At 40.9% G+C, this 12,697-nt stretch overlaps 1 protein-coding gene across 9 annotated transcripts in view; it reads left to right on the forward strand.

The window, feature by feature from the left end:
• Nucleotides 1-763: 763 nt before the first annotated feature.
• Nucleotides 764-12,697, forward strand: part of rapgef1b (Rap guanine nucleotide exchange factor (GEF) 1b) — a 44,843-nt gene continuing 32,909 nt past the window's right edge. For 7 of the 9 annotated variants that reach the window (XM_086186461.1, XM_086186464.1, XM_086186465.1 and 4 more), the window contains exon 1: nucleotides 764-1,096. In XM_086186461.1, coding sequence (XP_086042587.1) covers nucleotides 1,069-1,096 — 28 coding nt within the window. In that variant the 5' untranslated portion in view covers nucleotides 764-1,068. The remainder of the gene's footprint in view (nucleotides 1,097-12,697) is intronic. The other 2 variants (XM_086186470.1, XM_086186471.1) reach the window with 1 other exon arrangement.

Genomic DNA, 12,697 nt, shown 5'->3' on the forward strand with positions numbered 1-12,697 from the left:
GCTGCCCAAAGTGGGGCCAAATTTTGTGCCATCATAAGGTTTGATTTGGCCCACCAGATGTAATAACTACATACAGTTTGTAAGTAATTAATAAACAATAAAATGCCAAATGATTGAAATAGAAAATAGTTTTAAAAAAATATAGTGTAAATCACTTTTGCTGTTTTCTTTTATATGAGTTAAAATAATAAACCTCTTTAAATATACAGGATTCCTCATAATTCATTATTCCGTCATACTTTGATTCAGCGGCAGAGTGGCCTTTTTTGCAGGAAGTTGGTTTGGTGTGAATGAAGTTACAAAACAAAACAAAAAGAGGCGCCACAGACAGTAGAAGAGGTTACTAGGTACCATCCAGACAAAAAAGTTTGAGCGCCCCTGCTGTGTATCAATGAAATATTCCTCCTTACCTTCATAGATTCATTATTTATAAATTCAGTATTTCTATGTATCAATCTATTGTATGATGTTGTGATACTACATTCTTATCTTTTAATTACTCAAATCAAAATATGTTTCAATTTTCTATGTGGCCCTAATATCTAATTGTTATGGTGCGGAGCATTTCCATGCTGTCCAATAGTCTACCTGCAAAATGAGGGAGGATCTAGATTATGACTCCACCTGTTCTGATAGTTTTTCACGGTGCACTCGCTCATAACCCTAACCATGGAAAATGACAAACACTCTGATTCATTAGAATTCCCTACGCTGAATTTTAACACGCCCATCCTCTTGTTGACAGATTGATGTGGCTAATTCCTGACACAAGGGGTCGCTGTTTCATAGGAGGAGCACTCTCTTTGCCAGAGTCTAGGTTCAAGACATTAACGTGTGTGTGCTGTATGTGTATCCTGTGAAAATTACCCAGCGACGGACTGAGACATTTTATGACCGTACCAATGTGTGTGGCTTATGAATATATGATATTAACCCCGGCGGAATCATCTAATGGACACAATGGTAGATCGAAAATGAGGGAATAATCGGAGGAGACACACGGCGAGGCTCGTCCGTAGCTAACGTTTTGTTGAACTGCGAGTGGGATCTGAGCTGCTGGCTACGAAAATGTCGGGGAAAATAGAGAGCAAGCAAGGTAAGTCCTACCGGGCTAGACTCAACCACACTGCTACACCTCTTGATACAGTATAACGGTATTCCTCACACGGGGCTCGGGTGGATAAATGGGGGGTCCTTGAACCGACACCGACGTGAAAGGGGGCTACATGTGACGCTGGGCGAATGTATTCGATGTATGTTGGGGTTTAATCTGGCCTTGTGGATTGTTCTTTTGCTCGGCTATCCAGTTAAAATAAAGCGTCACCGTAACAGCTAGCGTTAGCTTGTTTTAGCTAATATAGCAAATGGCTTTCCTGTGCCCATTTCATCATCATGCTGACAAGAGATAAATATGTGTATGTTTAACGTAACCTTAGCTAAGAGGAAGGCTTTTAGCTGGACATATGTCGTGAAATAGCCAGCCCAGAAAGAATAACCACCTAATTTTCCTTTCAATATGCCTTTCAGCGTTACATGGTAACGTTACTCCACCGGCTTTTCACTAGTATCTACACACACTGCTTAGTGGTTGTAACTACATCATGATTGGATTGTTTGAGAGCAAGAACTTTCCCTCTATTGAATACGTGTTATTAGACATATAAATAAATATAGAAGCGTGTGACTCTTTTCTGACTTATAATTGTCTATAACCTTAGAGCGGTTTAAACTGCTGCTAAACTGGCAGCTAAATGTTAGCTTTTTGACTAGCTAACGCCTCCTAGATATATTAACTAGCATAGTTGTGCAGCGTTTACGCCCATGATCCGTGTGTGTTTGTGTTGTTGATTAGTGTTGTGCACGTGGCATATTTTGACCCATCTATTTGTGACGTGTATGTTGTATGCATTTGTAAAGGCAGAGAAATGCATGGTGCGCTGACTATGAGAGGAAACGGGGTGGTCTCGGGTATTGCTTTTGGTAGGAAACTTTATACCCACCAGCTACTTTTGCATCCCTCTCCACCAGCTGTCTCTGCCTCGCTCCACACACTCCTGTCCTGTCCTGTGTGGTGATGCCTGCAGTAAAGTCGACGGACACACACACACACACACACAGTTCACAGTAACAGGCGGGGAGGGAGGGAGTGTCGTCCCTCAATAGCCCAGTTATTCTTCACAGGCGTAAAAGTTTCCGATTCCTTTCGTGTCATGCAGAAAGATGACTACATATGGTCACAGCTAAATGAAAACTCTGAGGCAGCTTGGTTGTGTGTGTGTGTGTGTGTGTGTGTGTGTGTGTGTGTGTGTGTGTGTGTGATAAGTCAATCACAATGTGCCTAATCCATCATTTGCATCAATTCTCTCATGTGGCCAGGCTTCCCCGGGCATCATAGCTGTGTTATTGGGTCACTTGTTGGCCTGTTGTTTCTCTTCCCCATGTCCCCATTGATCCTGAATATATCCCCCAGAGGATAAATACTGGATGCCAGTGAAATGGAAAGCTGGGACAAGGTGGGACACAGCTGTAGCATTGGAAACTGCTAGAGTTCAGTGCCAGCCCTTTCATCAGGGAGAGAGAGAGAAAATGTGTAAAGATTGGAGGCCATAGTGTTAAAAGGGATCTGTTATCTGTGTGGGTTTAGACTGTGAAGACCCTGCAGGAAGGGGACCAGGTTTAGACCTCAACATAAGGAGATTAATTCCCTGATGCCTAAAGGAGCTAAGGGAAGGATTTGAAGAAAGTGAAATGAAGTTCATGCCGCACAGTTGGAAAGTGCAGCTGGGATGTACCATTCAAATGGTTATCACAGCATGGTGAGCAAGCAGGCATATCAGTGTACACATGCAGAAGACATAGAGCCAGTTTTTGTTTTAGAATCTATATTCATGCGCTTCCTAATCTCTGTGGAAGTATTGTTGTTAATGGCCTATCCTCCCTTGAGAAACAGTGTCACCTGTTCAGTGTTGCCTCAGCACCCTGCTGTGTGAAGGTTAGGGTGTCACATCCTGGGGAGTGAAGTTTTTTTTGTCTTGTTTCAACACTGCACCCGTGCTTTGCATGCGCACCCACATGACTTCATCAGTAAGGCAGCCCAAACTGTAATCTGTAAACAGAGTTAGTGTCTGTGGTGATGCTGCAAACTCACATCTCAGAGCTCTCCTCAGAGGAGAGTAACTGGGTGGAGATGACTGACAATATGGGGCTGTTTGTGTTTATGTGTCTGTTTATATTCAGTTTGTGCAACCTCCCATATTGACATAGAAGTAAGGTTGTGAAATAACAAGCCATAGGTATTTAAACCTGTAAACACACATAAAGTGCATCAAAAACCTTGATCCAAATTTGCCAAATGAAAATTTTACCAGTGAACTTTCTACTTCAACTCAAACGTCATCCTGATTGCACCGGGAGGAATGCTACTTTAACTTCTCAGGTCTCTGCTGCACAGCAAGGTGGGCCTAACAAACACTTCATATATTTACTGTGAATGCAGTGAGCTGAGGATTTTTAAAGTTCTTTGCTCTAGAGTAACTCCAGAACAACTGTGTAAACTTTGGTTCCTACCAAACATTAGTTCCCATGCATAATGGAGGGAAGATTGATCACTGCCATAGCTGGGTCTCTAATCATATATGTTAAATAGACTGTATTTATATAGTGTTAGTGTCAATTTTTATGACAGGTGCTTTACAATGTTTCCTAATTCACACTGTCACTCATACACTGATGGTGGAGGCTGACATGCAAGGCACTAACCTACTCATCAGGCACAATTAGGGGCTGAGTATGTTGCTCAAGGGCACTCTGACATGGTCCCTGGGGGAAAAAAACTCAACTTCTGAGCCATTTTGTTTCATTTGAGTTGGTGAATTGCAAATATGGTTAATATTTTTTTGTGAAAATAGGATGAACATGCAGATTAACCCTTGCTCCATTACATGTAAAATAGCACTGGCTGATGTAAGTCTGTTTTGAACACCATTTTTTAAAAATTTGAACATAATTGGATGTGCAACCACAATAAACATGACATGATACATGTGACAGTGCATGATACGTATAAGTTATTGTAACTCCGCTTAGGTGACCGATTCAAATGGTGTCAAGTCAAAATCGGCTGCTTGTTTTTGCATCACTATTAAAACCCTGTAAATGAACAGTGTGGTGGAGTGGCTATGCATCAATGTCAGCTCAGAGAAGAATTTTAATATTAGGCTGGATACACTGATGAAAATTGTGCCCCTGTCCCATGGAACTGTATGAGAGAGGAATTCTTCTCAGACTGAAGATTGAAACAGTGTGTGCTGACAATCAGTGTGGTTTTCACATCCTTGTCTGTCAAACTTTACAGTGTAAATGCATTTATAAACACAAAAGTCCACGATCAAAGAAAAGAAGCTGTAATTGAAACTTAAGTATTTCTATTTTTACCAGTGCCACAGTCCTTATTTTCCCCCTAGGACTGGTATTGTGACACAACAATTTTGGCATTGGTTTTAGTAGCAAAGTGGTAGGAGTATCATAGTGTTTAAAATTAGACTTTACACATCTTTTTCTCTGGACAGTCAATAGAAGTAGACAGCCAAAATGGATTGATCCTTCTTTTTTCTTTTTTAGATGCACTGCGCCCACATAGCATGCAAGTGTCTACCTGTTTGCTTTGAAAATCGTTTCAGTGTCATGCTGAGAGTTTACTCTCAAGCACTCCTAAAGTTAACACAGAAGTGTGAGCCATTTTGATGGCTTTTTGTTTGCTGAGTGCATGGCTTCAGACTGAAATATCTTCCTGTCTGATGGGCAGAAATAGCACACATGCCATTGTCACCAAAATTGTGAGCAAGAGTTGAAGTAGTTGTGATAACACAAGGGTTCCCCAGAAGATTAAGTTCACGTATGTTGCTGATGAGTGGTCTCACTGTTACACAGGGCAAGTGTTGGGTCTTTATTCACAGGCTGCAATTTTGAGGTTTGATGGCAGCAAGCATTTCACCCTCCCTCTCCCACAGAATAAGAGACTTGCTGTTCCCATATAGGTTTAGCTGTGTTGTAATTATTTTGTGTGTGTGTGCTGTGTATGGGAAAGTAAAAAGAAGGAGGGAACAGAGTTTAGGGAGAGAGAAGGCTGTAGACTGTTGTTGGGAATTGCGTCTGTACACAAAGCACATGAAGCACAGAACCGGATGGATTACATTTGGTTTAATAACTGGACAGAAGTTATTGATGAGCTTCGAGGGGCTTATTCTGTGATTGCAGCTAGGTCTCTGCAGCATGAGTATTTTTATGGCTGACAGCATCTTCCAGGGAGCCGACAGCTCAGACTATTTCTGAAGACTATGGACAAAATGCAGTGCGACCTAATTTTACAGGTCATTTTCACATTTGTTGAGCTGTTGCATAATTAGCTTTCTGCCATCAAGCAGCTCATTTTTTGCCGCAGGTGTCTTGCACAGTTCCTTGCTAGAGTTCCGTCAATCCCAATTCCAGATAACAGATGGTTGGAGCCTTTCCAGGACCAGGGGTGACAATTTAGACTGCATCACTTGGAAGTTCTGCCCAGGATTATCAGTTTTGAGTGGATTTAAGAAGAAGAATAAACAATCCTTGTGAGCGAAGCATGTTAGTTTTTTCAATTCCTCTTGCCTTGTCTCAGTACTATTTGTAGACCTTTCCTGTGAGGTGCTGTGTAACGTGGCTGAGTCAAGTGAGAATGATCATGAGGACAAGTTAGTTTGTGACTAACTCTCAGCAGTGCCGTGCAAATGCCAGCCTGACTATCAAGCCATTAGTGTACAAAAAGTGTTACCGTCAGTGTCACCCTCGGACCATAGCTGTGGGATCTTAGGCCTCTTGGATGGGCAATATCAGTTGGAGGAGCCAGGCCTCCTCTGAGGACACAGACTCCTCTCTACAAGGGGACCTAGATGAGGACACAGGTAAAAACACAAGTGCTACATGTGCTTTACCTTTCCTGACACTAGCTTACTAGACTGTGATGTCAATTGTGGTCATCTCCCTCCAGTCTTTTGCAAATGATTGAAGAAGCTCTGGGTGCAGGAGACACAGGATTACCTACAGTGTAAAGAATGATAATACTGAATAAAGCTGTTTTTGGCATCCCCCATTTTTTTCCAAGATTAAAACACCATAAACAAGACACAAAAAAATTACAACTGAAAGGGCATGGAACTCAGACTCCATTTGCTGATTTAAATCTAAGATTTTTCCTCAAGCACATACGGTAGTTTTGTTTGACAGTTTTTTCTTTGTTTTTTACATAATAGCTGGTTACAGCTTCAGTTTCATCATATGCATTTATGCAACTTGTTTTTGTTGAATAATTGCTTGTTTTTCTGGATGTGTACTTATTTGTTTAAGGCTGCTATAGCACGCTGTGGCCAGTTTTGGAGCTTTAATGTAAAATAGACTCACTGGCACAATGAAATGTAGGGGACATTCCTCACTGTGCTTTTTGTGTCGTGTGGCTTTATGGAAGGTGCTCATTTGATCCGTTAAAGTCTTGGGTGGACCCAGCCTCGGGAGGCTGCTCCGCTGGGCCGCAGCCTTCCATCACAGGCTGCTTCTCTGCCTTATCGCCACCAATATTTACGGACAGAAGCCATAGTTACTTGGCTCATCAGTTGAGGATCCACCAGTTTGCCTAAATGCTGTGCTCTATAGAAATTCTAATATTGGCCTTAATTACAGTATGCAGCTAAACTTTTGATATCCCAAATCTGACCTGCCTGCCTTGATTCATCATCACAGTACTGCTTGCTCTCTAGCCCACATGTTGTGGTTAATACTGTTAGATTTATTTTTCGTATGCATCTGCTGTCGAACTATGTGAATTGATCTACTTTGTCCAGCCGGTAGCCCATTGAGGCTCCATAGTTAAGGTAGTTGAGTCATTCTTGATGTCATCACACACGGTGCTGAGTATCAAAATGCCTTATTTTGAAAACGCATTCTGTTGTGCCCTTAGCCTGACAAATCTGTGCATTTAGGCCCAGCAGTCAGTAAGAGCCAGTGTTTGTATGGGTGTGTATGTCTTGTCTACTCTGAGCTGGCAGGTCTACTGAGTCAGGACGGCTAAAGTGAGTAATGTGTTTCTGACAGACAGACCTGAATGGTGGCACAGATGATGTCTTGGATCTCTCACTCCAACTGGTTTGACTGCATTGGGTTGACTTATTTCCTCTCAAAATGATTTTGATGTAAATTTTGCTTTGTGGGATGGATTCTATGCACCAGTCTGATCTAAGGGGAATTAGCTGATACTAGTCTCTTCAACTATGGAGATTAAACTTTATAAAGCTATAGAAAATCTCAGGATGCAGCTGTGTTTACTGATTGTGATTTCTGCCATTTCCCTTTAAGGTACTATTTTTAACCAATCTCAGCAAGCTAGGGTTCTGTATCTTCAAATCAATAGGTTGGGGTTCCACCCTTTACTGTTAATTACTCAGAAATGCTCAATGGTATAAGACTCCAACCATGTCATGCAGTAGCATTATACTGCTAGACCTGTGGGCTCCATTTTTCTTGAAGGGGACATGCAGAAAACTAAAAGGAAACACTCAGCCATTTTAAAGTATTTCTTACCGGATGTTTGTTCTTCATCAATTTAAATGTTTGCATTTGTTATATTTAACTAGCTATGTTACTAAAACGAGCTTGATGGTGCCTTGCATATAAAGAAAGCTGTATCTCTTCCAGACAGTGGCGCATACAGCTTATTAATTGGTACTGGATCTGCACTGGCTACAGCTGATATCCGAAGGCCTGGAGTTTGTATTGACACTGAAAGAGCATTACAAATGATATAATTATATTATAGGAAATGATGGTAAATAGTGTTTACAAGTCAAATTTAGGAATCATTTTGACATACACAGTCTCTACAGTATGTATTTGTGAGGTACTGCTGGTTGGTTGAAATAGGACCTTGCCAGCTGTAGTCAAAACAAACCGAGAACTATCACTGAAATGCTAAATGTGTCCATTGAAAGTTTCACTTCTTGTTTTGTTGTCAAGAGTGCACACATATGTCTATAATAACCAGTTCTTGGCAGTGTATTTGTTCAAAGTAGGACAGACAAAAGAAAAATGTTGTCTTGTACCATAATATTTGAATAACAAAATTGAGTATATCACTTGCTTATTTAATTCTCTTACTGACTGGTATGCATACAGACAGATACAAAAAGTGGTCATGTTTAAAAATGAAGAGCAAAACCTGCTATCTGTACTATTTTCCTTGCAGCCAAAGTAAAGTGAGATGCAGGTACAGATGCAGAAATAGCAAGTGGCCTTGGTGACTCAATGCAGCAATCTGAAGAGTTGAGGAAAATGTTGAGATCCAGAAAAATGATTTAATGTTCACTTGTGCCAAATTATATTAATGGGTTGGCCCTAGCTGTGTGTGTGTGTGTGTGTGTGTGTGTGTGTGTGTGTGTGTGTGTGTGTGTGTGTGTGTGCGCGCGCTTGTATGAGTGTGTTAAAACCTTCAGACCCCAGGGTGCCATGGCTGTATCAGGGAGCTGGCAAACAATGAAGGGGATGTTCTACAGTTGCTGCCAGTCTAAATCAGGAACGTAGAGAGAAGTTGAAATTGCTTGCAAACAAGTCATCGTTGTTGTCAAGGCAAATGTAGGTGCAAGAGTGTGAATGAGGTTATAAAGGGTTCTGGGGTCTTGGGTTGTTATCTTTTTATCTTCAAATGGTAAACAACATATATTCTGACAGAAACCGGCAGCATTTGCTGGTTACGTGAATATGACTGAAGCTGTTGCCTGTGGGCAAAGTGTGGGCTTTCTGTTTGAATGTGCCTTCTCTGACCCACTTCCTATCTGTTGTTTCCCCTGGTGCTATCTACACGGGAGGTGTTTTTAGAATATACTTAAAAAGATAGATGTGTACAACAGTGTGAAAATGTTAAGTCAGTGGTTATATTGTATCATGTGGTAGGATTGGTTTGATTAGGAGAAAAGCGTTTCCTCTCAGTAGGCTTTCAGGAACAATCACTTTTTTTTTTTTTGCAGTGGCAGAAACTTATGAATACCTTGCAGCTGCTTTACACCACAATTCCTTGTTCCTAGTGTTTGCTTGTTCCTCATTTCATTTTTGTAAAGCTAATCATTTTTTAATTATTGTAGAGCTCATCTGTAATGTCAATCCTGTTTATATCTGGCCATTTTCAGGGATGCACAACATTGGATTCTTTGGCATCTTCATTGTGGATGGAGCCACCAGCATCACTCTGTGCCTGCTGTGTTGTATGTGGTCAAAAGCAACCTGCTCATGACTCACATTTACAAAATCTTACTGAACCATTTCTTCCAAACCTGCTTCAGAAATAGCGGCTGTGTTAATTGTACAGTATACATCTTTGGGTGACTACAGCCCTTGTGTGGCTGTCCAACAGTTATGTATTCTTAAGTTATGTTCCTGTTTACATTTAAGACAAGGATTCATAGCTTTTGCTATCTGAAGTCATGCACGATCTCTGCAGTGGAATATTCCTTAACATTGAAGAGGCAACAAGAAATTAGGGCACCATGGTTCTGAGTCAAAATCATCAATCATGGCTTCTTTTTTTGCATGTTAAACTTTTTATTGTCAAATTTCTTATAAATTGAAATGGCAGATAAAATGCACACATAAAAAAAAAAACTTGACACAAACCATGACATGCAAACATTAATAATATTTTGTCATAAAACTATAGACTATATAATACTATAGAGGTAGCTTTTAATTGAATGGCTTAATAGATGGGTGGATTCATCATTGTGTATGTAAGTTATTTTAAGAGGCAAAAAACCCCAGCCTTTTTAAACATCTTTGCTGTACAAGTCTAAATCTTACCCTTCAGTAGGACATCAAGCAGATGCTGAAGCCATTTACACTGATTCAAATACAGGTTTTGAGCAAATCAAAAATTTTGTGTAGTTGTTCATTTAACATAGAAAAGAGGCAACTTGACAATACTGAATAGCTCACGTTTTAGTAGGATTGTCTCAAAACCAATGCTACAGATCCCACGTCTGGGACAGTTTAGGTGTATAAGGATCCATCCATTTTCTACTGCTTATCCTGTTTAGGGTCGCGGGGGCTGGAGCCTATCCCAGCTGCTTTCGGGCGAGAGACGGGTTTCACCCTGGATGGGTCACCAGTTGTAGAAGGATCTATATTGGCTAAAATTAATCAGAATAAATTCCTGTTGATTCACTGCTCAAATACAGCATTTCACTCATATATGCAATGGAAAATCAGTGTGTGGATGTGAAAAATGATTTGAGCACACAAACCTTAAATTCTGACATCCTGGTTGGCAAAATACATGGGTTTGCTAAATTCCAACCATAACTCTCGCTGTCTTATTAGCTAAGAGTAGCAACATACAAAACATTCTGCCAAAAACTGACCATCTCTTTTGCTAATACGCTAATTCACTGGCTGGTGAATTTTTGCAGGGCTTGCGAGGTCTACAGGGCTTGTAGAGCTCGTTAGTCTCAGGCCTTCTGTATTGGGTATTCACAGAAAGACCACAGGAGAATCATAGTTTGTCAATAAAATGCTACAACATATGTAAATATATTGATGTAAATTCAATTTTACATTTTGTAAATTGTAATGAAGGAAAGGGATGTATGCATATCATAGAGATACATGGAGATTGTGAAGCCTAAATATCAAGAAGGGAACAGTGCTTTAGGGGTGCCTAGAAGGGTGAAGTATGTTTTGTAAAACAATGTAGCATGTGGTTCACTATACATCACTTGCATAGTTGAACCAACCACAGCCTCTTTATAAGTGGCTATGTGAGAGGGAATGTTAGTCTCTGTCACTGACACATCCTGTGAGTCTATTTTTAAAAGGCTGAGAAACAAACAGAATGCAAAGCAATTGGTTTGCCACAGTGAAGTCGAACTGCTAGATGAGATGTATTATGTGGCATCTGTCCGTCAGTCTTGTCCAGAGCAGTGTGTGTGCACACACTGTCAAGAGGATGACAAGTAGCTTGCTGTACATAGACAAGATGAGCTTTGTACAGCACTCTAAGATGTGGAGAGTGGTACCGCTCCTCACTGCTCGAGGCCATTTACTCACTAGAACTGTTGCTTATGCCTCTCTCTGTATCTGTCTCTGTCTTGTACTTAGGCAGTGGAGTGATTGGTTCTCTTGTGTCTGTTTGTCTGTATGCAGAATCAGTCTCCTATCTCAAGTGTTTTATAGGGCCTGTTTGCCTTGTGCTCTCTTGCTAAACAGCTGTCGTTCAGTGAGAACTCTGAATTCATCTCTCAGTACATCACAGTGTTTTAAGCTGTCGCAGTGTATCTGTTCTTGTGCTGCTTGATGTTAGAGATACTGACAAGCTGGGTATTTATAGCACTCCATGGTTCTTCAGTCTATTGGTCTCACCCAAGGTGAACCTGCTGTCTGACAGCTAGGTTGCTCTGTGTTGAAACGTTCAGCTCAGACACTGAGCTTCAAATCGTATGCTAAAAAATTCACTGAACTGCTGCAGTCAGAAGGTCACTGGAAGGATCCAACTGCTTTAAACATGCTTGTGTTGGGTGGTTTTGTGGAGCAGCTTTGGCTTGTGGGAGTTTTTTCCTGAGTGTGGGTGTCCTGTGCTTGTAGGCCACACCTATGTAGGTGAGCTAAGTTGTTATGCAGGGGAGCGGCAGATGTCCTGAGTCCAGGCTGCTATGAAGAGAGTTTTGTCCTAGAGGGAGTGGCTCACAGTTAGGGAGACAAGGGACAGGAAACAGTGCCAGTGGCCTTGGCGTCAAGGGGGAAGGAACAGGAGGGGTACCCAGAATGGTGTGTGTGTGTGTGTGTTTGTGTGTGTGTGTGTGTGTGTGTGTTTTATTTCAAACTCTATATTACATATACATGCCCTGCCCAAGGTAACACTGTGTGGGTGTAGTCACTCTTCATGTTAACTCTGCATCAGGGCCATCTTTTGAGAATTATGGATTGTTACCAAAGGGGGCTCCTAGCATGGCTTTTAAATACAATATAAAGCTACAACTAAATATTATTTGTGTATTCAATTGTTTGATCATCAACATGACATACCATTCCAGTTACCTAAAATTTTTACTGATCATCTTCTCATCAATTTTGTTTTTTGTCCAACAGAATAATTTCCATTTACTGTCTCACAACTTGATGAAAAATAGTCTATCATCTCATATGAGAAGCTTGAAATTGGATTAATTAATGTTCAGGAAAAATGACTGCAGCTATTAATCTGGCTGCTAAAGAATTTCTGATCACTCTTCTGTTTGTGTCAGCTCTAATTGCAGTTACCTAATGTATATCAAAAAGTAATTAGCAAACACTGATAATGAAAGAGTGATTCAAATTTGCATTTCAGAGTGAAGGTGCAGCATGAATTAGATTTCAGCAGAGGGAGTACACTGTAATTGTTCACTGGAAATTTGTGTTTTTTGGGGTGACAAAGACATCGCCGTGATTCTCAAAGGAAACTAAAACTGCTCAGCAGCACAGCAACAGTTAGAACCACATTCCCAAATTGTCCTGAATTTTCAGTAATTTGTTTGTCCGTCTGTCAGCAGGATTACCCAGACTTTACCAATCTGGGTGCAGGGGTGTAGCACGGACAAAGGTAGCGTCCATTACATTTTTGAACAGATTAGTCGCCAACAGGTGGCAACTTTTA

Source organism: Aulostomus chinensis, chromosome 19, assembly GCF_037954235.1.
Source record: "Aulostomus chinensis isolate RoL2024-O1b breed Wild chromosome 19, RoL_Achi_v1.0, whole genome shotgun sequence".
In the NCBI taxonomy this organism is placed as follows: domain Eukaryota; kingdom Metazoa; phylum Chordata; class Actinopteri; order Syngnathiformes; family Aulostomidae; genus Aulostomus; species Aulostomus chinensis.